This window comes from Lissotriton helveticus, chromosome 10, assembly GCF_964261635.1.
Source record: "Lissotriton helveticus chromosome 10, aLisHel1.1, whole genome shotgun sequence".
Taxonomy (NCBI): domain Eukaryota; kingdom Metazoa; phylum Chordata; class Amphibia; order Caudata; family Salamandridae; genus Lissotriton; species Lissotriton helveticus.
Genome location: NC_136071.1, coordinates 1130473456 through 1130499141, shown reverse-complemented (window position 1 = coordinate 1130499141; position 25686 = coordinate 1130473456). Strand labels below are relative to the sequence as shown.

Genomic DNA, 25686 nt, shown 5'->3' with positions numbered 1-25686 from the left:
CGAGACAAGTACAAGTCAAGCATAATACTATCACAGAGCATTGATCCCCCGCCCCTTTAACTGTATCATATAGATTGCTGGTGATCAATGGAGGGAGTTAGTAGAATGGTGTTCACGTGATCAGCCTCAGAAGGATTAAATGTCAAGTGTCACCTGCAGTACTATTTTTTATCGACCTCGGAAAGATGACATGCCAGATTTGAATTATGATATGTATTATCTCCTAGGCCACTCGAATGACGCAAAAAGGGAGGACCAAAATAAGGCAAATAATGCAGTATGATGAGGCACAATCTTTCTAATGTTGTTGGCTCATTATTTTGTGTTTTTACACTTGCCAACACTTTCTGGGCAAAGATTTTAACTCATTGGTGCCATTTTAACAACGACATATGGTCCTAAACAACTGAAGGATGACCTGTCAACCTTTGCGTATGGCATTCCATTGCGCGGAAACAGCCACATATTTAGTAACTTTTGATCCGAATTAGCTAGACACATTTTTTGGGTTATAATCTGCAGACACAGTCGATGATGGATTAAGTGGCAAAACTCTATAATTACGCAGAAAACGCTTCGGCTGCAGAATCGCATAATTCAAGTGGCCCTGAGTATATTGACCTCCGAAGGATAACAGGTTGAGTATCGCATACGACTGTAAATATATCGACCTCGTAAGGATTGCGGCCTATATCTGCCCAATCATGACAGCCTGGGTTTAACGGTACTCTTTGCAGTAGGGTCCCAACACACTGAGCTGTCTTTAGCAGGTTGACCTATAGCGCCTTGCCCATCACACGAGGGCGCTGTGGGAGGTGCCAAGACTTGAAGGTTGGCCACCGCAGCGCCTCATGAATAAGGCACGTCCTCCCAGCCTGGCAGAGTCTGGCGGCTCTTAAATTGCATCAGACGCTTGTTAGCAAACAATAGAGCGCACGAGGGGCCGGGAGGGGCCGCGGGGGGGGGGGGGGGGGTGGAAATGGCGCTGTAATTGGATAGGGCGGATGCACTGTACTTAAAGGTGGGGGGGAGGATCCGTGTCAAGCACCGGTGCTGTGCCATAGCTGAGAGCTCCGCGAGGCTACCTGCAGGGGAAGAAGGGTGCACCTGTGTCACCCCGCACACTCACCTCGCCCTCCCAGCTGGACCCGCGAGGAGCGGGCAGTGCCCCTGGGGTGCCAGGGCACCGCGCCCACTCTTCAGAGGAGCCTTCCTTCGCCACCCACGCCGCCGAGGGTGCACAGAGGAGGCAGGGGGCGCACAAGGAGAGGCGCGGGAGGGACCGACCCTGGGACCTCGCTTCTGCAGCTCTGCCAGCACCGAGGACATCCCGGGGTACGGGGGACCCCGACAGTGCGGCCCCAGTGCAGGAGCATGCAGCCTTCCAAGATAAGGCTTAATACTGGAGCTTAGACCGTTCCCAGGGAATACGCAACTTTGCACCGGGAGTTAAAGTGGTTTGCGCAAGATCACACGGTTGGTGCCAAGTGGAGAAACCAGGATTTATACGTGTTATGGTTTGTGACTTGAGCTGGAAACGTAAACATCGGAGCGCACCTCACAAGCTCCAGGTTGTAGTGACTGTAAGCCGCCAGTGACCTCCCAGGCGTCTCGAAGTCTGCTCCGGGGTAAGAGGCGCTGTGAACACTCCCAGGAATTCATAGCGGCGCACTGCACTACAGTGCGGACTCTGGACACCGTGCAGTGTGAGCGTCTTGCTAGTGCTCGAGGCAAGTGGCCCCTCTGCAGTGCCACTGCTTCATCGCAACTTACACTGGTCCTGCCGCAAGAAGAGAATGGGGGACCCGGAGCAGCCGCGCCCCAACACCGTGAGCACCGCGTCCAGCACCCCGAGTGACAGCTTCTCCACCACCGCCAGCATCGCTTACGACCGGGGCTTCTTGAAGACGCCCCAGGGCATCCTCCTGCTGGCCGAAATAGTGAGTACCCACACACCGCTCCTGCACGCGCCTGTCTTTATAGCGCTGCGAGGAGTACTTCTGTTACAGTGCTTGCAAACCATGTCGTTTCGTGCAGTTGTAAAAAGCATGCATGTGTTCCCAGTCCGAAAGGGAAGATGAAAGGTGAAGTCAACCTGCCGCGTTTGAATTTGTGACTTGTTGATTACACACTGATCTTTGCAGCAGCTGCAGCAGTTTATAGTTTTGACGCCTTACATCACAGGCACAAACACACTGACACACACACACACACATACATACACACATACACACATATATAGATATATCTGTATATATATGTATATAGATAGATATATAGATAGCTATATCGATAGATAGATAGATAGATAGATAGATAGATAGCTATATCGATAGATAGATAGATAGATAGATAGATAGATAGATAGATAGATAGATAGATAGCTATATCGATAGATAGATAGATAGATAGATAGATAGATAGATAGATAGATAGATAGCTATATCGATAGATAGATAGATAGATAGATAGATAGATAGATAGATAGATAGATAGATAGATAGATAGATAGATAGATAGATAGATAGATAGATAGATAGATAGCTATATCGATAGATAGATAGATAGATAGAGAGAGAGAGAGATAGATAGATAGATAGATAGATAGATAGATAGATAGATAGATAGATAGATAGATAGATAGATAGATAGATAGATAGATAGATAGATAGATAGATAGATAGATAGATAGATAGATAGAGTGAGTGAGATAGATAGCTATATCGATAGATAGATAGATAGATAGGTAGATAGATAGATAGATAGATAGATAGATAGATAGATAGATAGATAGATAGATAGATAGATAGATAGATAGATAGATAGATAGATAGATAGCTATATCGATAGATAGATAGATAGATAGAGAGAGAGAGAGATAGATAGATAGATAGATAGATAGATAGATAGATAGATAGATAGATAGATAGATAGATAGATAGATAGATAGATAGATAGATAGATAGATAGATAGATAGATAGATAGATAGATAGATAGATAGATAGATAGAGTGAGTGAGATAGATAGCTATATCGATAGATAGATAGATAGATAGGTAGATAGATAGATAGATAGATAGATAGATAGATAGATAGATAGATAGATAGATAGATAGATAGATAGATAGATAGATAGGTATTTGCGCACAAGTTTAATTTGGGTAAAACACGTGGGTAAACATGTAAACTATATTTCTGTGATTGCCATCCTGCGCCACCACCCAGTATTTTTGTTCCTCTCTGAGCTTTCTATTATCACATCAAGCTATATAACACAACTGAAATATACCTAACACCAACCAAGACTATTTTCTTTGTCAGTGGTTGCTATCTGTTGAAGAGAAATGAGTAACAACAGTAATTTTGCCGTAAATCATATTGAAAATTGCGAATTTCAGATGTGACTTAAAAATGAGTGAGGTCTGTGGAAGGGAGAGCAGTCTTCAGAGTGTCTCAGTCTGTTTGTACCCTTTATGTAAAGCATGTAATCCTAAATCCTTATGTTTTTCAACTGGTTCTTATGTAAAGCGCTCTGCCACCTTCGGGTAAAGTTCGCGCTATATAAAATCGCATAAATAAAGTCACTCCCTCCTGTTATGTTCCCTCTGTGTTAGACATGTAAGCCCTCTTCTGCTCATATCTTGCACCACATCTCTTTCCTTTTTTGGACTCTTTTCACTCTCTCCTGAATGCAGCTCCTCGCATCCCCTCTCATGCCCCCACCAAACACACAACACACCCACTCACCTGTAAACACTTCATTTTCTTTTACTTTTGCTTGTGAACATTTTGACAACTGTGTCCCTTCTTACCACTTATTTTAACAGAATCACAAATGCAGCTGCAATGTGTGACTACTGCTCTGTAGACGGGCCCGGGATTGAATGACCATGTAGTCTGAAAACCTTTTGGACCCACTCGCTTCAGCCATGACTCAAGAGCTCTTCTTTGCGGCCCGTTATAAACACTAGGGTCCATTATACATATAAACAGGGCCACTGGGATTATGCGCTTATAAAGCCGCAACAATTTTCGCATAGTTATAGATTTGCCACATAATCCATCATCTGTTGCATAATCTGCAGATTTTAACAAAAATAAATGTTTTCTAGCTCCAACAGTTCACTGTTACTAAAAACGCAGCATCGTGTGTTGCTGCACAGTGGCATGCCCTTTGCAAAGCTTGACTGGTTACCTTTCTGTTGCTTATTGCTATATTTGGGTGTTAAACTGTTACTAATGAGGTGCACCCAATGCCCAGACGGCAGGGCCGGCTTTAGTGCTTGTGGCGCCCTATGCGACCATTTTTGTTGGCGCCCCCAATGAACACCTGTCTCAGATTCCCTCACTAGCACCCTCTAACAGTGCCTTTCGAGTCTCCAGAACCACTGTGTCTCAGATTCATTTAGTTTTATAGCGCCACTCATACCAGTGTAAGGTGTCACAGCACTTTACATCACATACACACATTGCACAGAGACAATCATGGGTGTGTAAATCAGTGTATAGGAAATGTTACATCAGACAGGACTACAAGGTGTAGTGTAGGAGGGACATGTCATTGACACTAGTGGGCATTATAGTTTAAGAGTCCTTATTCTGGAAAAGCACAAATTCAGAATTTAAAATGTACCACCATTGTTAGGGGTTCTCTTTAATATCAAGAATTGTTTTCCACCCAAATGAACACTTTTGGCAAGATTAGGATAATGAAAGACTGATCAAAAAAAAAAATAGCTCAACATATACCTTGCAGTTTGCATGTAGCTCTTTGATGACAGTCAATAGCTCAATGTTCTCTTTTACGATTTTGACTTACAAAAGACAAGTAACAAAATGAACTCTCTTACCAATAACCCACTGACCTCTTTACATCACATGCACTTTGTGGTCTGCATGTTACACACTCTTAGCAGCAGGCAATTTAACCCTCTGCGCTACCTTTGTATGAGTCAAAACTTCCACTAGACAAACCTCCAGTCTCTTTCCAGGTACATGATAAATCACCTGAGTTATCTTGACGTTTTAATTGATGCCTACAAAAACTGCTGGAACCCAGGAAGGCACCAGCAGGTTGGTGCTTTTAAAATTATAATATTACTTGTAAAATTGACCTCCCCCCCCCCCACCCTAAGTCAGCTCCCGCTGCAGTGGCACCGATCGCACCGCCCTAGAGCCGGCCCTGCCAGACAGTGTTCACAAATGCAAAAAGTACAAATTAATGTAGCAATACTTTAAAAAAAAGTAGCCACATTACGCCGCGTAATTTGGCTTTTCTTGACACATAATTTACTCAACCCTGCCACATAATTTGGTTTTTCCCCTGCCACATAATTCCAGTGGCCCTTCATATAGGGCGCACAGTCCATTGCATCAATGGGGCACTGTGCAATGCGGCCCCTGGAGGTAAAATAAATGCCCTCGTTCTGCACTCAGAAGCCTTTCCCTCCGCCTGGAAGGGAGTGATTGTTACTCCTTTGCTGAAAAAACTGAATGCGGACCCGGAGGATCGAAAAAAGTTCCGTCCTATTTCCTTTCTTCCAGCGTCGGACAAGATTCTTGAAAAATGTGTTACCCAAGAACTTGTCAAATTCACTGAAGGTCATGATATACTCGTTCCTTCGCAGAATGGCTTCAGGAGCGGCCACAGTACAGAATCTGCTCTTCTAATGGCTGCTGACAGCACTCACCACCAGGTAGTTCGGAGTGGGGGCAGTCTTTCTTGTGCTGCTTCATTAATCAGCAAAACACACAAGATGATGGACGGAATGTTGCTCAATGGCAAAACATTCACCCCCAGTCACAGATCTGAGTTTAATCCATCGTTATTTTGCTCACCACGCCACCCCAGTTCAGACATGGCCTTATGCAAATCAGTCTTGACCCTGTGCCTCATGGGAACAGTCCAGCCCGAACTGCCAAGCCATGTCTTCCCTGGACCGGAGTCAAGCATCCTTAATCAGCAGTATTCAATACCGTTTCTCCGTTATGGATGATTGAGCGGCTGCAGCGAATCGGCGTTGACGGGTCTGCTCTCAAGCTCCTCCACTCTTTTGTCACCAACAGAGTTCAACTAGTTGGTTAGCTGTGGGGGCTTCAAGGCGGAAGCTTTCTGCCTTCCTTGCTGAGTCCCTCAGGGCTGATCCCTGAGTCTGACTCTGTTTACTATTTATATTGACCCTTTGGCTGATTTGGTGCGCTCTTTTGGGTTCCAAATATTGTCGGACGTGGATGACTCCCAGATCATCATGTCTAAACCCCTGGCAGGAGTCGAGTCGTCCCCACCCCTGCCTTGCTTCTAAAACTGCGTTTCTAATGTCCCTCAAATCAAACCACTGACAACGTGCTTTGGTGCCTTAAAAGGTCGCAGTTTATTCAACATAACATGTTTATACATTTGCAAATTCATGGTTATCCTATTGCTCTCTTAATATTCATGCCAACATAATTTATTGTCTTTGCAATTATTTTTTGTTGCTGTGTGGACCCAGTCTCCTCAATTTCCAGGGAAGGGAGGGGTAACCCGTCTGGGCCTCTGATTCACGGGTCGAGGCTTCAACTAGCTACCGATTTGGAGGGTGTCCGCCGGTACCTGCCCGGGCTGCAAGTGGCATCCTGCTTGCCCTGGGCCCTTTCGTGGGCCCTCCCTGCTCCCAAGGGTCCTTGCCGTGTGGCATCCCAAGGACCTTCTTAAGCATCTACTCTATCTATCCTGAGGCGGAGTGTTTCCATTTTTGCTCCCTCTGAACCCCTGCCGTGAGGCATCCCAAGGGTCCTGCAGGAGCATCACATCTACTCTTTCTATGGCGGTAAGCCGCCCTTGGCTCCCTGAGTGCCCCTGCTGTGAGCCTTCCATCTACCTTTTAGTAATTCTCTCTTTTTTTCTACCTTTCTTCTGTTCCTTCCACCTCGCCTCTCCCCACGTGGCTGCCACGCCCCTTCCTTCTGGTGTGGGTGGAATTCCTTCTCCACTGCGAGGGGGGGGTTGTGCCTAATTGGGCCTGTTGCCCCTTATTTATCCCTCCCTCGCTTTCTCAGCTCGCCCCCGGATTGGGGGGGTTCGAGCTTGCCCTGGGGCGACCAATCTTGGTCGCCCCTTCTAGCGGGCTATGCATATGAGCGGAGGGAAGGAGTTTCCCGCCTCCGGCCGGCATATGGCCCGGGCCCCTAATGGGTCCGACTTCACCTTACCCGGCCAGGGTTACTTTCTAAGGACCTGACTCCTGTAGCCGAGAAGTTCAATCACTGTATTTGCAGCATTAGGAGGTGGATGAAAGACAACGCCCTTAAACCTATCGCTAACTAGGCTGAGGTCTTTGTCTATGGCACTCAGGAGTCTTTTGGTCTAACATCTGGTGGCCAAAGGATTGTGGGTGGCTTCCCACCCGGTCAGATCCTCCAAAAACCTGGGTGTCTTGTGTGACATTACCCTCAGCTTTGAGTCTCAGCTCAGTCGTACCACGAGTACTCGCATTCTCATTATAAGGGCTCTGAGAAAGATTTTGCCCTGCATTCCAATGGACTTGCGCCAATCAGCCATTATCGCAGTTATCACCTTGCGATTGGATTATTCCAACTCTTTGTACCTCCATATCAATGTTTATTGTGTAAACAAACTGCAAGTTGCTCAGAACGATGTAGTCCGACTTATCTCGGACATTCAGTGGCAGCATTCAGTCCCTTCACTGGCTTCCAGTTAAAAAAAATGGATTATGTTTAAGTGTCTCAGTATGTTTTTTTTTGTTTGTTTTATATAGCGCAAACTAGACCCAAAGGTATCAGAGCGCTTTACATGCGCACCAGTTGCATTACAGACGGATACATTCATCTTGTTAGGCACATGGAGATTCCAGGATTTGCCCAGAATCATAGGATGTTGAGCATCCCTGCTGAGAATCCAATCCTGTTCCTCAGCTTCGAGGTCGACCGCTCTGGCCGTTATGCCACATCCTCTCACTTTGCATCAGAAAGGCTCTTGCCAGCTTAATTCCCTTTTTCAGTGGTATTCCCCGAGTAGGTCTCTCAGATCTTCCTCTCGCAGGCAGGTGCTTCTTCCCAGATTCCACAAGTCCTGATGGGGAGGTCAGTCAATCTCAGTGGCTGCTGCCAAAACTGTGGAATACCCTGCCACCTACATACCAGAAGCTCATACTTTTGTCGGATTTAAAAAACTCGGCTTGTCTCTCTCCATCTTCCTTAGTCAGGGGGTTCTTTTCTTTCTGTTTGGTACTGGGTGCTCTCCGCTAGCGCATTGACACCTTAGGGTATAGTGTGCTCTATAAGTTCCCATAACATAACAAATGCACTAAATAAGAGTAGTATACTATATGGAGAAAAAAAATCCTACATCATCCTAAAAATAGCGAGCGCTGTTAGTGAGTACAAGATTAAATAAAACGTGAAATAGGAACAGGAACTAAATTGCTGACACGGATTAATTTAACTTTTGTTTTACATTCATTGCTCAGAAATCGATCAGTGTTTTTGACAGTAGAGTTAAGCACAAGCATAAAGGGCCCGATGGGGACCCGTTTCATTGTCTACAGGTCTGACATCCGGGGGGACCCGGCCCACTTAAGGCACTATATTTCAAAGTCAGGTTTAGCAACTTTTTAGTTAAGGGCACCATTATTCTACAGAATGATGACTAGGACCAGACAGATGGATAGACAGACAGACGGACAGTGAGACAGATGGACACATAACAGTCCACACGCTGGTAAAATGTTTTAGTAGCTTTAGGGAGAGCCTTGTAACACTTATGTAAACGTTGTTTGGCGCAAAACTGTTCTTGTGTAAATCTTGCCCGGTGAAAAGTGGAGGAAAAGTGTCTGCAGTGAGTGTGCAAAGCTTGCACACTTCATTAATGGGACTCTGAGGTGTGCCAGGACAGGTTTGTAGCTCTTGCACCGTTTAAAAGCAGGAAAGAGTTAGTGTGCAAACACTGCCCTGTGTGCAGGCGGAACATGCTGGTGTGTTTGTTTTTCGTCTGCTTCTTACGAAGGCTAGTTGGGTAAACAGAGCACTGATTGCACACACCGAAGAAGTTAAAAGGTGGGCTGTCATTGGCTCCTCTGCACTGCGTTCTAACAGGTATTTAAAATGTTCTGCATCAGCTCAATGAGGTATAAATGTGAATGAGTGAGATAGCGGGTAGGTTGGCTCCTGGAGTGTGGGCGAGAGGGTGTGTAGACTCAGTGGGTGAGTGCATACGTGGACGGTGTGGGCCAGTGGGCTCGTGGAGTGTGTAGGTCAATGGGTGTGTGGGCTCGTGGGTTTGTGGAATGTGCGGGTGAGTGGGTCTGTGGACTGTGTGGGTGAGTGAGAACTTGATTGTGTGGGTCAGTGGACTTGTGGAGTATGTGAGTGAGAGAGTGTGTGGGCTCATGGAGTGTGCGGGTGAGGGTACGTTCACAGTGTGGGAGAGTGGGCTCATGGAGTGTGCGGGTGAGAGGGTACGTGGACAGTGTGCGCGAGTGGACTCATGGAGTGTGCGGGTGTGAGGGTACGTGGACAGTGTGGGTGAGTGGGCTCATGGAGTGTGCGGTTGAGAGGGTGCGTGGACAGTGTGGGTGAGTGGGCGCATGGAGAGTGCGGGTGAGAGGGTACGTGGACAGTGTGGGTGAGTGGGTGCATGGAGGGTGTCGGTGAGAGGCTATGTGGACAGTGTGGGTGAGTGGGCTCATGGAGTGTGCGGGTGAGAGGGTACGTGGACAGTGTGCGCGAGTGGACTCATGGAGTGTGCGGGTGAGAGGGTACGTGGACCGTGTGAGTGAGTGGGCTCATGGAGTGTGCGAGTGAGAGGGTACGTGGGCAGTGTGGGTGAGTGGGCTCATGGAGTGTGCGAGTGAGAGGGTACGTGGGCAGTGTGGGTGAGTGGGCTCATGGAGTGTGCGGGAGAGAGGGTACGTGGACAGTGTGGGTGAGTGGGCTCATGGAGTGTGCGAGTGAGAGGGTACGTGGGCAGTGTGGGTGAGTGGGCTCATGGAGTGTGCGGGAGAGAGGGTACGTGGACAGTGTGGGTGAGTGGGCTCATGGAGTGTGCGGGTAAGAGGGTACGTGGACAGTGTGGGTGAGTGGGCTCATGGAGTGTGCGGGTAAGAGGGTACGTGGACAGTGTGGGTGAGTGGGCTCATGGAGTGTGCGGTTGAGAGGGTACGTGGACAGTGTGGGTGAGTGGGCTCATGGAGTGTGCGGGTGAGAGGGTACATGGACAGTGTGGGTGAGTGGACTCATGGAGTGTGCGGGTGAGAGGGTACGTGGACCGTGTGGGTGAGTGGGCGCATGGAGTGTGCGGGTGAGAGGGTACGTGGACAGTGTGGGTGAGTGGGCTCATGGAGTGTGCGGGTGAGAGGGTACGTGGACAGTGTGGGTGAGTGGGCTCATGGAGTGTGCGGGTGAGAGGTTACATGGACAGTGTGGGTGAGTGGACTCATGGAGTGTGCGAGTGAGAGGGTACGTGGACAGTGTGGGAGAGTGGGTGCATGGAGTGTGCGGGTGAGAGGGTGCGTGGACAGTGTGGGAGAGTGGGCTCATGGAGTGTGCGGGTGAGAGGGTACGTGGGCAGTGTGGGTGAGTGGGTGCATGGAGTGTGCGGGTGAGAGGGTGCGTGGACAGTGTGGGTGAGTGGGCTCATGGGGTGTGCGGGTGAGAGGTTACATGGACCGTGTGGGTGAGTGGGCGCATGGAGTGTGCGGGTGAGAGGGTACGTGGACAGTGTGGGTGAGTGGGCTCATGGAGTGTGCGGGTGAGAGGGTACGTGGACAGTGTGGGTGAGTGGGCTCATGGAGTGTGCGGGTGAGAGGTTACATGGACAGTGTGGGTGAGTGGGCTCATGGAGTGTGCTGGTGAGAGGGTACGTGGACCGTGTGGGTGAGTGGGCGCATGGAGTGTGCGGGTGAGAGGGTACGTGGACAGTGTGGGTGAGTGGGCTCATGGAGTGTGCGGGTGAGAGGGTACGTGGACAGTGTGGGTGAGTGGGCTCATGGAGTGTGCGGGTGAGAGGTTACATGGACAGTGTGGGTGAGTGGGCTCATGGAGTGTGCGGGTGAGAGGGTACGTGGGCAGTGTGGGTGAGTGGGTGCATGGAGTGTGCGGGTGAGAGGGTGCGTGGACAGTGTGGGTGAGTGGGCTCATGGGGTGTGCCGGTGAGAGGGTACGTGGACAGTGTGGGTGTGTGGGCTCATGGAGTGTGCGGGTGAGAGGGTGCGTGGACAGTGTGGGTGAGTGGGTGCATGGAGTGTGCGGGTGAGAGGGTGCGTGGACAGTGTGGGTGAGTGGGCTCATGGAGTGTGCGGGTGAGAGGGTGCGTGGACAGTGTGGGTGAGTGGGCTCATGAAGTGTGCGGGTGAGAGGGTACATGGACAGTGTGGGTGAGTGGGCTCATGGAGTGTGCGGGTGAGAGGGTACGTGGGCAGTGTGGGTGAGTGGGTGCATGGAGTGTGCGGGTGAGAGGGTGCGTGGACAGTGTGGGTGAGTGGGCTCATGGAGTGTGCGGGTGAGAGGGTACGTGCACAGTGTGGGCTGTGTGGGATCATGGAGTGTGCGGGTGAGAGGGTGCGTGGACAGTGTGGGTGTGTGGGCTCATGAAGTCTGCGGGTGTGAGGGTACATGGGCAGTGTGGGTGAGTGGGCTCATGAAGTGTGCGGGTGAGCGGGTACATGGACAGTGTGGGTGAGTGGGCTCATGGAGTGTGCGGGTGAGAGGGTACATGGGCAGTGTGGGTGAGTGGGCTCATGGAGTGTGCTGGTGAGAGGGTGCGTGGACAGTGTGGGAGAGTGGGCTCATGGAGTGTGCGGGTGAGAGGGTACATGGGCAGTGTGGGTGAGTGGGCTCATGGAGTGTGCGGGTGAGAGGGTACGTGGGCAGTGTGGGTGAGTGGGCTCATGGAGTGTGCGGGTGAGAGGGTACGTGGGCAGTGTGGGTGAGTGGGCTCATGGAGTGTGCGGGTGAGAGGGTACGTGGACAGTGTGGGAGAGTGGGCTCATGGAGTGTGCCGGTGAGAGGGTACGTGGACAGTGTGGGTGAGTGGGCTCATGGAGTGTGCGAGTGATAGGGTACGTGGACAGTGTGGGTGAGTGGGTTCATGGAGTGTGCGGGTGAGAGGGTACGTGGGCAGTGTGGGTGAGTGGGCTCATGGAGTGTGCGGGTGAGAGGTTACATGGACAGTGTGGGTGAGTGGACTCATGGAGTGTGCGAGTGAGAGGGTACGTGGACAGTGTGGGTGAGTGGGCTCATGGAGTGTGCGGGTGAGAGGGTACGTGGACAGTGTGGGTGAGTGGGTGCATGGAGTGTGCGGGTGAGAGGGTGCGTGGACAGTGTGGGAGAATGGGCTCATGGAGTGTGCGGGTGAGAAGGTACGTTCACAGTGTGGGAGAGTGGGCTCATGGAGTGTGCGGGTGAGAGGGTACGTGGGCAGTGTGGGTGAGTGGGCTCATGGAATGTGCGGGTGAGAGGGTACGTGGACAGTGTGGGTGAGTGGGTGCATGGAGTGTGCGGGTGAGAGGGTGCGTGGACAGTGTGGGTGTGTGGGCTCATGAAGTCTGCGGGTGTGAGGGTACGTGGACAGTGTGGGTGTGTGGGCTCACGGAGTGTGCGGGTGAGAGGGTACGTGGGCAGTGTGGGCTCATGGAGTGTGCGGTTGAGAGGGTACGTGGACAGTGTGGGTGAGTGGGTTCATGGAGTGTGCGGGTGAGAGGGTACGTGGACAGTGTGGGTGAGTGGGTTCATGGAGTGTGCGGGTGAGAGGGTACTTGGACAGTGTGGGTGAGTGGGCTCATGGGGTGTGCCGGTGAGAGGGTACGTGGACAGTGTGGGTGAGTGGGCTCATGGAGTGTGCGGGTGAGAAGGTACGTTCACAGTGTGGGAGAGTGGGCTCATGGAGGGTGCGGGTGAGAGGGTACGTGGACAGTGTGGGTGAGTGGGCTCATGGAGTGTGCGGGTGAGAGGGTACGTGGGCAGTGTGAGTGAGTGAACTCAAGGAGTGTGCCGGTGAGAGGGTACTTGGACAGTGTGGATGAGTGGGCTCATGGAGTGTGCCGGTGAGAGGGTACTTGGACAGTGTGGATGAGTGGGCTCATGGAGTGTGCCGGTGAGAGGGTACGTGGACAGTGTGGGCTGTGTGGGATCATGGAGTGTGCGGTTGAGAGGGTGCGTGGACAGTGTGGGAGAGTGGGCTCATGGAGTGTGCGGGTGAGAGGGTACATGGGCAGTGTGGGTGAGTGGGCTCATGGAGTGTGCGGGTGAGAGGGTACATGGGCAGTGTGGGTGAGTGGGCTCATGGAGTGTGCGGGTGAGAGGGTACGTGGACAGTGTGGGTGAGTGGGTGCATGGAGTGTGCGGGTGAGAGGGTACGTGGACAGTGTGGGTGAGTGGGCTCATGGAGTGTGCGGTTGAGAGGGTGCGTGGACAGTGTGGGAGAGTGGGCTCATGGAGTGTGCCGGTGAGAGGGTACGTGGACAGTGTGGGTGAGTGGGCTCATGGAGTGTGCGGTTGAGAGGGTACGCGGACAGTGTGGGTGAGTGGGCTCACGGAGTGTGCGGTTTAGAGGGTACGTGGACAGTGTGGGTGAGTGGGCTCATGGAGTGTGTGGGTGAGAGGGTACGTGGACAGTGTGGGTGAGTGGGTGAGTGGAGTGTGCCGGTGAGAGGGTACGTGGACAGTGTGCGCGAGTGGGCTCATGGAGTGTGCGGGTGAGAGGGTACATGGGCAGTGTGGGTGAGTGGGCTCATGGAGTGTGCGGGTGAGAGGGTACATGGGCAGTGTGGGTGAGTGGGCTCATGGAGTGTGCGGGTGAGCGGGTACATGGACAGTGTGGGTGAGTGGGCTCATGGAGTGTGCGGGTGAGAGGGTACATGGGCAGTGTGGGTGAGTGGGCTCATGGAGTGTGCGGGTGAGAGGGTACGTGGACAGTGTGGGTGAGTGGGCGCATGGAGAGTGCGGGTGAGAGGGTACGTGGACAGTGTGAGTGAGTGGGCTCATGGAGTGTGCGGGTGAGAGGGTACGTGGACAGTGTGGGAGAGTTCGCTCATGAAGTGTGCGGGTGAGAGGGTACGTGGACAGTGTGGGTGAGTGGGTGCATGGAGTGTGCGGGTGAGAGGGTGCGTGGACAGTGTGGGAGAGTGGGCTCATGGAGTGTGCGGGTGAGAGGGTACATGGGCAGTGTGGGTGAGTGGGCTCATGGAGTGTGCGGGTGAGAGGGTACATGGGCAGTGTGGGTGAGTGGGCTCATGGAGTGTGCGGGTGAGAGGGTACGTGGACAGTGTGGGAAAGTGGGCTTATGGAGTGTGTGGGTGTGAGGGTACGTGGACAGTGTGGGTGAGTGGGCTCATGGAGTGTGCGGGTGAGAGGGTACGTGGACAGTGTGGGTGAGTGGGTGCATGGAGTGTGCGGGTGAGAGGGTACGTGGACAGTGTGGGTGAGTGGGCTCATGAAGTGTGCGGGTGAGAGGGTACGTGGACAGTGTGGGAAAGTGGGCTTATGGAGTGTGTGGGTGTGAGGGTACGTGGACAGTGTGGGTGAGTGGGCTTATGGAGTGTGTGGGTGTGAGGGTACGTGGACAGTGTGGGTGAGTGGGCTCATGGAGTGTGCCGGTGAGAGGGTACTTGGACAGTGTGGATGAGTGGGCTCATGGAGTGTGCCGGTGAGAGGGTACGTGGACAGTGTGGGAGAGTTCGCTCATGAAGTGTGCGGGTGAGAGGGTACGTGGACAGTGTGGGAAAGTGGGCTTATGGAGTGTGTGGGTGTGAGGGTACGTGGACAGTGTGGGTGAGTGGGCTCATGGAGTGTGCGGGTGAGAGGGTGCGTGGACAGTGTGGGTGAGTGGGCTCATGGAGTGTGCCGGTGAGAGGGTACTTGGACAGTGTGGATGAGTGGGCTCATGGAGTGTGCTGGTGAGAGGGTACGTGGACAGTGTGGGTGAGTGGGCTCATGGAGTATGCGGGGGAGAGGATATGTGGACAGTGTGGGTGAGTGGTGCATTGAGTGTGCGGGTGAGTGGCTTTGTGAAGTGTTTGGTTGATACATTGAGTGTATGGGTGAAGGAGGTACATGGAGTGTGTGGGTGAAGGGTACGTGTGGAGTGAGTGAGTCAATACGTTTTCTGTGTGAGTGGGTGAGGGAGGTGAGTGAGTGAGCGAGTGAGATAGTTTGAGCCATGCCAATGTATATCATTCACTCTGCAACTCTGTGACAAAAAAGAACCCATGAATGAAGAGATATCTTTGTAAAGAATTGATTATGAAGAAATCATTATAAAGAATCTAAGAGTTAAGAAAATCTATGAAAATCCTCTTAAAACTAACCATCATCCTTCCCAAATCCACAATTTAATCGTCATCCTCAAAGTAGCCCAAATTCAACTCTACCTCTGATCCCAAGCATATTCATGACCGAACTCTGACCCTAACCCTCCCCCTACCATAAGCATAAACCTAACATTCAAACTAGCACAGCCAGCCTAAGGCTAACCCTAAATATAATCATGGCCCTAACGCTCAAACTAACAGACCCTTAATCCTTAAATGTAAATATAACCCTTAGCACAAACTGAGCACAAACTCTAATTGTAAGAGCCACAAACGAACGCAAACTTACCATTAACTCAGACCAAATGCATACTTATGACCCTAAACCTACCCAAACCACAACCCTAACCTGGAAATTACACAAACTTAATACTAACACTGGCCCGAAACCTAATCATAAAGCTATGCGCAAACCTAACTCTGACCCTGAGCCTAACCCTACATAAACCTCAACTTTCAGCATAACCCTAACAGACTAACAAAACCTTAAACTTAAGCATAACCTAAGCACAAACTTAAAACTGACTCAATCTCCAGATGTAATCATGACCCTAAAAGGCTAAATCATACCCTAACTTTACAGGTAACACTAAGCACAAACCTAAATGTCGCCCTAATCCTAAACTGAAAACAACCTAAGGACTTTGAAATACTAACCCAAAAGCCTAAACACAATCCTAATTCTAAATCCAACTTTAAATAAAATACAAAGCACAAGTGTAACTCTAAACCTAAACGTAAACAAAACACCAATCACATACATAATACTAACCTTAAGCTCAAGCCTAACCATAATGCTGAAACTTAACCCTAAACTCATGCATATCACCAATACTAGTTGTAAATATACCCTAGGGGCAAGCAGAATGCTAATTCTGGCCTAAGTATAGCCATCAACGCAAGCCTAACACTACCTTTATCTCTAAAGATAACCGTAAACCTAATGCTAAACACAAGCCTAACTCTAACTCTATCTTTAATTTTAGTACTAAACCAAAGCCTAACACAAACTATGACCCTACACATATGCACAAGCCTAAACCTAATCCCAAATGTAAAGATGTTGCTGGGCACAAACCAGTGCTAACTTTAACCTTACTGCTAAATGTAAACATAACCCTGACTACACTTCTGAAGGAAACTATATCTGAACATTTGAGCAAACACATACTAGTAATCCCAGAGTGCTGTGATACCAGTGGTAGAAGGGTACAATGCAAGCATCAAACAATTTAACATAACATAATGTGGTAAACAGCAATCATTTCAAGTAAGCATCTCATTGGTCTTATATGACCAGTTAGCACACCCTTGCCAGCTCCCTAAATTATTGCAGTTTCCCTTATGCCCAGTTAGCACATTGTCAAATTCCCTAGGATCCACCATTCATATTTCTCTTCCCCTTTCTCCAATGTTGTACTTCACTCCTTTTACAGCCATCGACTCTGAGTCTTGTGGGATTGTGTCTGATGACCTGCAGACGGGGAACAGCGTTTACAACGCAACTTTTACCACGCACTACCTTTACTACGCAACTTTTACAACGCAAGTCGTTACAACGACTTGCGCTGGGGGGCGCTGTAGGATAGGGAATAGTTTAATTTACTATCCAAAACCTTCCCTACTATCCACGGGGACTGGAGTTGGAATAGTAAATTAAACTATTCACTATCCAGCGCCCCCCAACGCAAGTCGTTGTAACGACTTGCGTTGTAAAAGTTGCGTGGTAAAGGCATGCGTTGTAAAAGCATGCGTAGTAACGACATACATCCCCTGCAGACAGAAGGGTGCCCACACAGCAATAATTAGGCGTTTGTGTGTAACAATCAGCTTTGCCAATGAAGATCTAGGTCTTTTTGCTGAAGCTGTTCACCATCAGCAAAACAGCGCCACACACATGTTCCATCACGCATGCGCACGTGTGTTGTGACACTAGTGCCCATTGTAGTTCCTGATGAGGAAGTTCACTACACCACTGAGTGATAGTTCTGGCCTCACAAAGCTATCACCGCCTGTTGCTCGGAGAAAGATCGCTGGAGCTTACAGAACAGGGTGCAGCTTGGCAGCCATTTCTCTTCGTTTCGCACACAGCAGAGTGCTTGTGTGGTCAAGCAGGGCTGGGACAGGATCACCCAGGACATTTTTGTGAGGTAGTTTTGTTTTTGTGTTACTATTTATCACACAAGTGTTTGTAGCTCTCCACAATGGCTGGCTCCAAAAAGGTAATTGAGCTGCACAATGGATAAAAAACGTTTTCCAAATAGAACACACTATTTGCAGGCTTGGCCAGCACATGAGTGGTGGGCGGGGTGGGGGGAGAGTCGACAGATGACGGGGTAGGTAAAATTGAATAAAAAAATAAATAAAACCACTTACCTTACGCTCGCCGCATCACCGACTCGCAAGGTAAGTGGTTTTATAAATTTAAAAATGTTATTTGACCTGTCCCATCTTCTGTCAACTTCCCTTCCCACACCGCTCTTACCTGTGCCGGCCGCGCCTGACTATTTGCCCTGCTTACATGTTTCAGTCTGAAACAGTGTTAGTCTGCAGACTTCTTTGGGTTAGAATGAAGAACACTCATGGTGACCACATGAACAGAGAGAGGTGTCTGAAACTCAAATATGTATCTGTGTAGACTCAGAGTTCTTTTTTTAGAGGTTTGTAAATATCACATATGTTGCAAAGTTTTTCTGACTGCTCTAATCAAACCCGCAAAAGTGGACTTTGTGTGAAAAAAATCTCAGCAACAAACTGCTGTTTTAATATGTTTATTGAATTTTATTATATACATAACAATTCTCAACAAGTACTGGAAAAGCCAGTCAGTTTCGCCTTCTGGCTTTACCAATGCAGACCTATTAGCTTTGCCAAAGCCTTTTGCAGAAGCTGTTCACTATCAGCAAAAAGGCGGAATGATGCATGCAGACACATGTTCTATCGTGCATGCGCACGTACGCAGCATGATACTACGACATCAGCACACATGCATACACGTATTATGCACCATGATGCTGCAGCCTTTTTATTTTTATTAATCAGTCCAAGATGGCAGACACCCATCTCAGTGCCAGGACACCCTAGGGTAAACGTGAGCTATATAAGCTTAAATAACATAATATAACATATTGGAAAGGTAAACTAATAAACCTTTTAGAAGTGTAAATGTAAATGTTGGATACTTGTAAAGCGCACTGTTACTCTACCCGAGTGTCCTGGCGCTGTAGACCGCTGGGGAACCCGTCCTGGTTTTCCCTGTGAGATGGTCCCTTTCTGGGTATCTCCAGGGTGAAACCAGGCATCCCCGGCGTCTGTGGGGGGCCGTTGTAGAGATGAGGCAAGCTTAATGCCCAGAGTTACCGAGTGTGTTCCCTGGTTAGAGTAGGCACTGAGGCGAGAATTATCGAGTCTGTTGACCCTGGTCCAAGACCCTGCTGCGTCGGGAATTGAACCCTGGTCCCGGGCCGTTCTCTGCTTACAGGTCTGCCGCCTCTAACCAGTGAGCCACACTCTCCACCTCTGTGCCCTAACACTTGATTTTTTGTTGAGAAAGAGGCAACCTAGCAAGAAATTGCCCATCAAAAAAGATAGTATGAGACAGGAAGTGTGGAGAAACAGTGGAGTGGGGGAGGGTTGTTAGTGCGATAAAGTGAGTACCGACGAGTTATAGGGGCAGCGGGGAGGGAAACAATAGAGAAGCAGTACAGCAAGTGCAAAAAAAACAAAATAGAACAAGCATTGTCAATGCCAATAGGTCTGACTTTAAAGGAATGCTGTATGGTAATTAAGTAAGAATTCAGGGGTGGATCGAACTGAATAATATACTTTCCCCTATGCAGGCAGGATTTAGATTTGGTACCAGCACCATAGATCAGGTGTTTCGATTTACCATGTTTTTTTGGAAGGTGGTTTTTCTGGGTGGCGGAGTTATTTATGCCGCATTTGTCGACCTCAAGTCGGCTTTTGACTTAGTCCCAAGGGGGAAACTTTGGGAGGCTCTTAGACTAATGGGCCTTCCACTAGAACTCTTGAGTCTAGTCCGGCGATTACATGAGGATAATTTCGCTCAGGTAAGGTGGGGTAGTCAGGGACAGGTGACCAACAGTTTCCCAGTCCAACGAGGGGTGCGCCAAGGCTGTGTCTTGGCTCCCACCTTGTTCCTTCTGTTTATTAACCAGGTGGTCCAATTTTTTAATAACACACAGTCAGACACACCCACCCTGGGCGGATCTAAATATCCCATGTTAATCTTCGCCGATGATACCCTGCTCCTTTCAAAAACTAGGAGCGGATTACAGGTAGCCCTGAATAGATTTTCAGAGTTCTGTAGAAATAACGACTTACAGATTAACGTTGACAAAACTAAATTTATGGTCTTTTGCAAGAAAACCCCTCCGAAATGTTTGGTCACTCTAAATGGCGTCTCAATTGAGCAGGTCAAGGTCATGACGTACTTGGGTGTGACCCTAGACCACCAACTAAACTAGAACCCCCAACTGGAGACATCCAAGCTCAAATTTACTCGCCTTGCTGGTTGTCTAGTGCAAGAACAAAAAAAATCTCTTACCAAACGTATCACTCCTGCATTAAAAATCTATGAGGCCAAGGTTACTGCAGCAACCCTATATGGCGCAGACGTTTGGGGACATAAGGACTTATCAGGTTTGGCCGTTGCGCAGAACAGGTTCCTACGGAACCTGATAGGACTCCCGCAGTCCTCACCTATAAAACCTCTGTTATTAGACCTTGGATGTAGACCCATAGATGAGCTGGCTCAGTATCGCCTTGTGGCACTATGGCGTCGGCTCTGGACCACTCCAGAGCTTAGCCTTTTCTCTCGTGAGCTAGATGAGGTAAAATCACTGTGGGGTGCGCAAAAAATACCTTGGCTCAGGGAAGTCAAACGCATCCTGTACAAGATGGGCCTGCCAGAGCTTTGGTCAAATCCTGGGGGGTTCATCTTTCCATCAAAACCTGAGTTCAAGGCCCTTTTTTGGGCCTGGAAAAAATCCATATTAGTAACTCAATCCTCGGACAATAATCTAACTGGTCTATTTTTAACGCACAAGGTCAATCCGTCCCTTGAGCCCTTTTGGGATTTGATCTGCAAGGTGCTAGACCGCAAACTGTATTATCAGTTCCGTACTGGTACATTGCCTATCAATTCCTTTACTGCAAAGTGGGAGACGAAAACAAGCAACAAATGTTTTTGGTGTCCCGACCAGGTAGAAAGTATTGGTCATTTATTTTTCGGTTGTCCTGCCTATCGTTGCCCTCGAAACAAATGGTTGAAACCCTTATGTGCAATTTTGGATTGTGGTGGTCATCGAGAAGCACTGATAAAACCACGTGATATCAGATCTGAAATGTTTGTGGTTTGTGTAGCTAAATTTTTGGGTTGGGCCTGGTTGATTCGAACAAAAAAAACTGAATATACTTTTAAACTGATTGATATTACTATATGTAATTCTTGTAATATGTTTTGTTAGCAAATTGTGGATTGTCAGTGGTATTTTAATTATGTGTTTTTTGTATTATGGTTTGTTAGCATATTGTGGATTGTTAGTGGTATTTTTAATCATGAATGGCTTGTATGTCGTCTTTTATGAATTTTTTATTCGAAATAAAGACTCAATGAACTGAACTGAACTGTATGGTAATGTGAGTCATTGCAAGCAAATCGCATCGGAAAGGATATGTTTTTGCATCAAAACAAAGAACTGTAGAATAATGTTGCTGTAGGTTAAAAGGTCAGGTGACAGTTGACCTGTCAAGCCAGAGATAAAGATCCATGTAGGTTAATGACTGCCCCCCTCTCATCTGTGCTGCTGCCAGATTAAAACACCATACACTATCTAATTTTCTAAGAGGCTTTATTAGCATCATCATGTGATGTGTGTCACCCTGAAAGTTCAAGCTCAGACAGCTGCATAAATAAACAAATTGATCACAGCTGTGTGATAGTCAAGAACCTTTTTTGTGGAAGTGCACACCTTCTGTCCAATCATAATGTACTGCCTCCCAACATGTGGGCGGATCCAAAGGCCATCTCTAATGATGCTCACATAATTGTCTGGCAACAGGTGTGCTGTCAAGCCAGACTATAAATACTGAGCATGATGAGGCAGGCAGGGGAAAAACAGTGGAGCAACATTAGCCCCCACAGCCCCCGTAATGTGTGGGGGGGGCGAGCTCCCGGGGGATCCCTCAGCAAAAGCGTTAAGTGGTTGGCAAGGGAGGCGGGGGGTGGTGCATGCACTTTGGAGGCGGGCCCCTGCACGTTTTGTTACGCCACTGGAGAAAAGCAAAGGCAGACAGTGGTGAAAGTGCAAAATGTTTGAAAAAACACTAAACCCAGTGGCATGGGCAAGGGCAGGGGAATGGGGAATCAACAGATGAGCTAGAGAGGAGGGGTGAGTAATCCAGAAGTGCGGTGTCTGTGTAGGGAATGGTAAGCAATTGGCTGAACCAAAGCAGACTTAAGCACTGGTATTGTTCACAAGAGGGCTTTGTCAACAGGCTGCTCATCATTAAAACATGCTGTAGCTAACACAAGAATAAAGCTGATGGAGCTCGAGAAGTGGAAACAAAGGCGGGAGTGCAGACAAGAAAGTGAGGTGATTAAAAACAACACAGCAGACAAGTACAATTTCCTTCTCTGTGGCGACTTGCAGAAAAACTGCAAACATTTTTTGCAAGAAAGCAAAAATTTGCAAATTTGAAAAACTTCACAGTATTTGTTTGCAGTTAGTACATTTTGCAGCTTTGCAGACAACATAGTTATTGTGTGCACAAAACCTGTGACATAGCACAAAGCTGCCTGCCGTGTTTCCTTATTATCTCTCCAAACTCTGGTATTATAACACTGGAGCCTTATATTTACCATAAACAAACCCATCCTGTAATACTCTCGACATTTGTCCCCCTTTTCAACACTTTCTCTGCTTATTCTCACTTTTAGCAATCTACCTCTATGGTAATCCATCATTTAACGTGACACGGTTCATATCCACCTTGCATTTCCCCCCCCGAACATCCTGAATATAGAGGTTCCATGCACACACACTTCAGACCTCTTCTTTTTCTCCCACATGATATACATCTCCCAAAGCCATTCAATGATCACAATTCACGTTGTAGTTACTGTTTTCTCACCCACTTTCTCACTGCTTCCATGTTTTTCCCCTCGTCTTTCTCCTTCCTTGGACCTGATGTTTTTGTCCCAGTTGAGCACAAACGACTCCTCCCTCTGCTGTTGAATAGGTCGATAATATCTATTCCAGCACCTCTTTTCATGGCAACCGACTGGCGTTGATTTGTTCCAAGCCACCCTCCATGACTGTTTGTTCTCTCCAGTAATCAATTACTTTGTGGGTTATACATTCAAGTACATCTCTCTAAAATACTCTGCATCTCATCTGAGTATAATGGCACATCATTGCCCCCACAATTTGCGCTGGATTACCTAATTTCAAAAGACCTTGTACAAAAACTCATCTACTCTAGATGTTGCCTAAACCAGTGGCACTGGAAGTAAGGGTGTGGCGGGTGCTGTAGAAACTCCCAGATAAACTGCAGACAGCTGTGCAGGAGAATAGGCAATACAAATCTGTTTAATGTATCTTTTTCTTTAAGCAAGCACCATACTTCTAAATGCAGTCACAGGTTCGATTTAATTAAGACAGGCTACAACAGTTGGCAACAAACTGATACATTATTCAGATTTATTTGTACAATTGTCTGCCTGCAAGCTTTGTGTGTTCTACTTGAATTCATACATGTTCATTGAGATATTAGGTATGACAAAATGTATATCAAATCAGAATTAAGATATTTTTGCAATCATATATTACATTATGTGCTGATTTAAAAACTCAGTCCTCATGTACAATGATTTGGCATACAGCAGAGCTGCAAGTCTTTTTGCTGCGCTGCCCCGATGCCATATTGAGAGGGCATGAATGCACCGTAAATACGAGATACAGTGCATTCCTATCCTTTCAGCCGGTGGACAATTTGGTGGCTAGTGCGAACGTCGGCACCCTTGTATCGTGGTGCAAAGGTGTCTGCATTGTTGGCAGGATTGTTTTTGTGCAGGAAGGGACACCTTCCTGCACAAAAACAATCAGGGCCGGACTGACTACCGGGCAGTTTGGAATGCTGCTGGCGGATTTTACTGCAGTGGGGGCTGGTTTCGTTCATGGAGACCTGCGTGTGCTTTGAAATAATGAAAGCAAAACAAATTTAGTTTAGTACACGCAGGTCCCCATCAACGAAATCAGCCCACAGCTCAGCAGCATTCCAAACTTCCCGGTAGCCAGTCCGGCCCTGAAAACAATCCATGAAGGTGTTTCCACTTTCTATGTGTGCTGCAGAATGCAGCGCACATAGAAAGCGGGGAAAACATGGAAAAATAAAGATATTTACCATATATAAGCCTGCACTTGGAAGGTGTACAGTTTTGACACAATCCAAGGTTAACAGATCCTTGTAAATCTGGGAATGCGTCAAAACTCATGAATGTTGTGTGGGAATACCCACCGCAATGTCCATAGAACACCTTCCAGCCGCAGTGGCGGATTCCAACTCTCCCCAGGCGCTGGTGCTCCTTGATCTTTCCGCTGCCTTTGACACGGTCGACCATTCCATCCTTCTCGGCCGTGTCAGGGCAGCGGGCATCCAGGGCACCGCCCTCTCCTGGCTCTCCTCTTTCCTCCAGGGCAGAACGCATGCCGTCCGTCTTTCCGGTTTCTCTGCTCCCCCCCGGGCTGTGCCTTGTGGGGTCCCCCAGGGCTCGTCCCTGTCCCCTCCTATTTTTAATCTTTATATTTACCCCCTTATCATTTCTTTACTCAAGATGGAGGTCTCGGTGTACAACTACGCCGACGACCTTCAACTTGTTTTTGACCTCGCCCCTATGTCTGGCTCTCTCTCCAAATTCCAATCTGTTCTTATCTTTATTTCCGACTGGATGAACCAAAATTTCCTCACGCTCAACCCTGACAAAACGGAGCTGGTCCTGACTGGTGGTGCCAATAGTCCCTGGACATCTGCCTTCTGGCCTTCCACCTTCGTCCCTCCTCCGGCTCCCTCTGGGACAGTCAGGACCCTGGGCATCAAAATCAGTCAGGACCTCTCCATGCGCCCCCAGGTCAGCTCTGTTGTTTCATCCTGCTTTCTCTCCCTTAGGATCATCCGCAAGATCTCCCGTTTCTTTTCTACTGATGCCCTCAAAATAATTGTCCTGGCCATGATCCTCTCACGGTTAGACTATGGGAATTGCCTTTACGTGGGCATCCCTGCCTACGAGCTCCGGCGCCTTCAGACCATCCAGAACCAGGCTGCCCGCCTTATCCATCGGCTTCCCAAGTCTCACCACACCACTCCTCTCCTTAAATCCCTTCACTGGCTTCCCATCCTACAGAGATCTCTCTTTAAGATGGGATGCCTAGTTTTCAAGGCCCGAGACCGCACTGCCCCCGCTTTCATTAATTCCTTGATCACTCATTATCACCCTTGCCGCAGTCTTCGCTCCTCCAGCCAGGCCCTCCTTTGCATCCCTCGCTTCCGTAAATCCAGAACTGGTGGCACCAGATTTTCCATTCTTGCCCACCGCTTCTGGAATAGCCTCCCCCCCACCATTAGGTCAATCACTGCTTACCTGCAATTCCGTAAGGCGCTTAAAACCTATCTGTACGCCCAAGCTTTTACCAACCTGTAATTCCCTGGCCGCCTCCTCCCTCTGACACTATCATCTTTCCAGCGCCAGCAAGCCGCTTGGTCACAGAGCTCTTTACAAATACTTTCAGCTTCAGCTTCAGCTTCAGTGTAAGGCAATGCAGAGACTTGTGCTGCGTTGCCTGACACCATATTTACGCAGCCATAAAAAGCCACGCAAAGTGGCTTTGCGTGCCATCATAGATATGGGTCTGAACTCTGCGCCGCCGGAGTATCATAAAAAGTGATGCATGGGCGGCACAAGGGGCTTGTAAATAAGTCCCTCAATATATTACCACTAGCAGATCAGGTGAGACAGCGGCACTCAATGCTCAATTTTGTCGCGGCAAGAGTGCCTCAAACATGAGATGCTGTACATAGGATAGTGTACTGTTTGTTTTACCCAAATCTTTAAGAAAAATATAATTCGAAATGCACTGCTGGGCCCCATGCTATGATAAACGTCCTTGGAGAACCCTCCACATTCAAGATGGGGCTAGAATGGATTATTCGCTACTCCCTATAAGAGGAATCAACTTCTAACTGAGTTTTAGAGGAAGCTGTGAATTCTTTTCAGACTCCAAAAATATATTTTGAGATAATATGTTGCTGAAATAATACTCCTTAATATAATAATTTGCGTCTAAGTAGCTGGTGGTGGAGC

At 48.6% G+C, this 25686-nt stretch overlaps 1 protein-coding gene across 1 annotated transcript in view; it reads left to right on the top strand.

Annotated features, from left to right (window-relative positions):
- The first annotated feature begins 1062 nt into the window (after positions 1 to 1062).
- CMTM8 (CKLF like MARVEL transmembrane domain containing 8) overlaps positions 1063 to 25686 on the top strand; it is an 81306-nt gene continuing 56682 nt past the window's right edge. Inside the window, exon 1 of the mRNA XM_078663934.1 lies at positions 1063 to 1940. Within this exon, the coding sequence (XP_078520060.1) occupies positions 1797 to 1940 (144 nt within the window). The 5' untranslated portion in view covers positions 1063 to 1796. The remainder of the gene's footprint in view (positions 1941 to 25686) is intronic.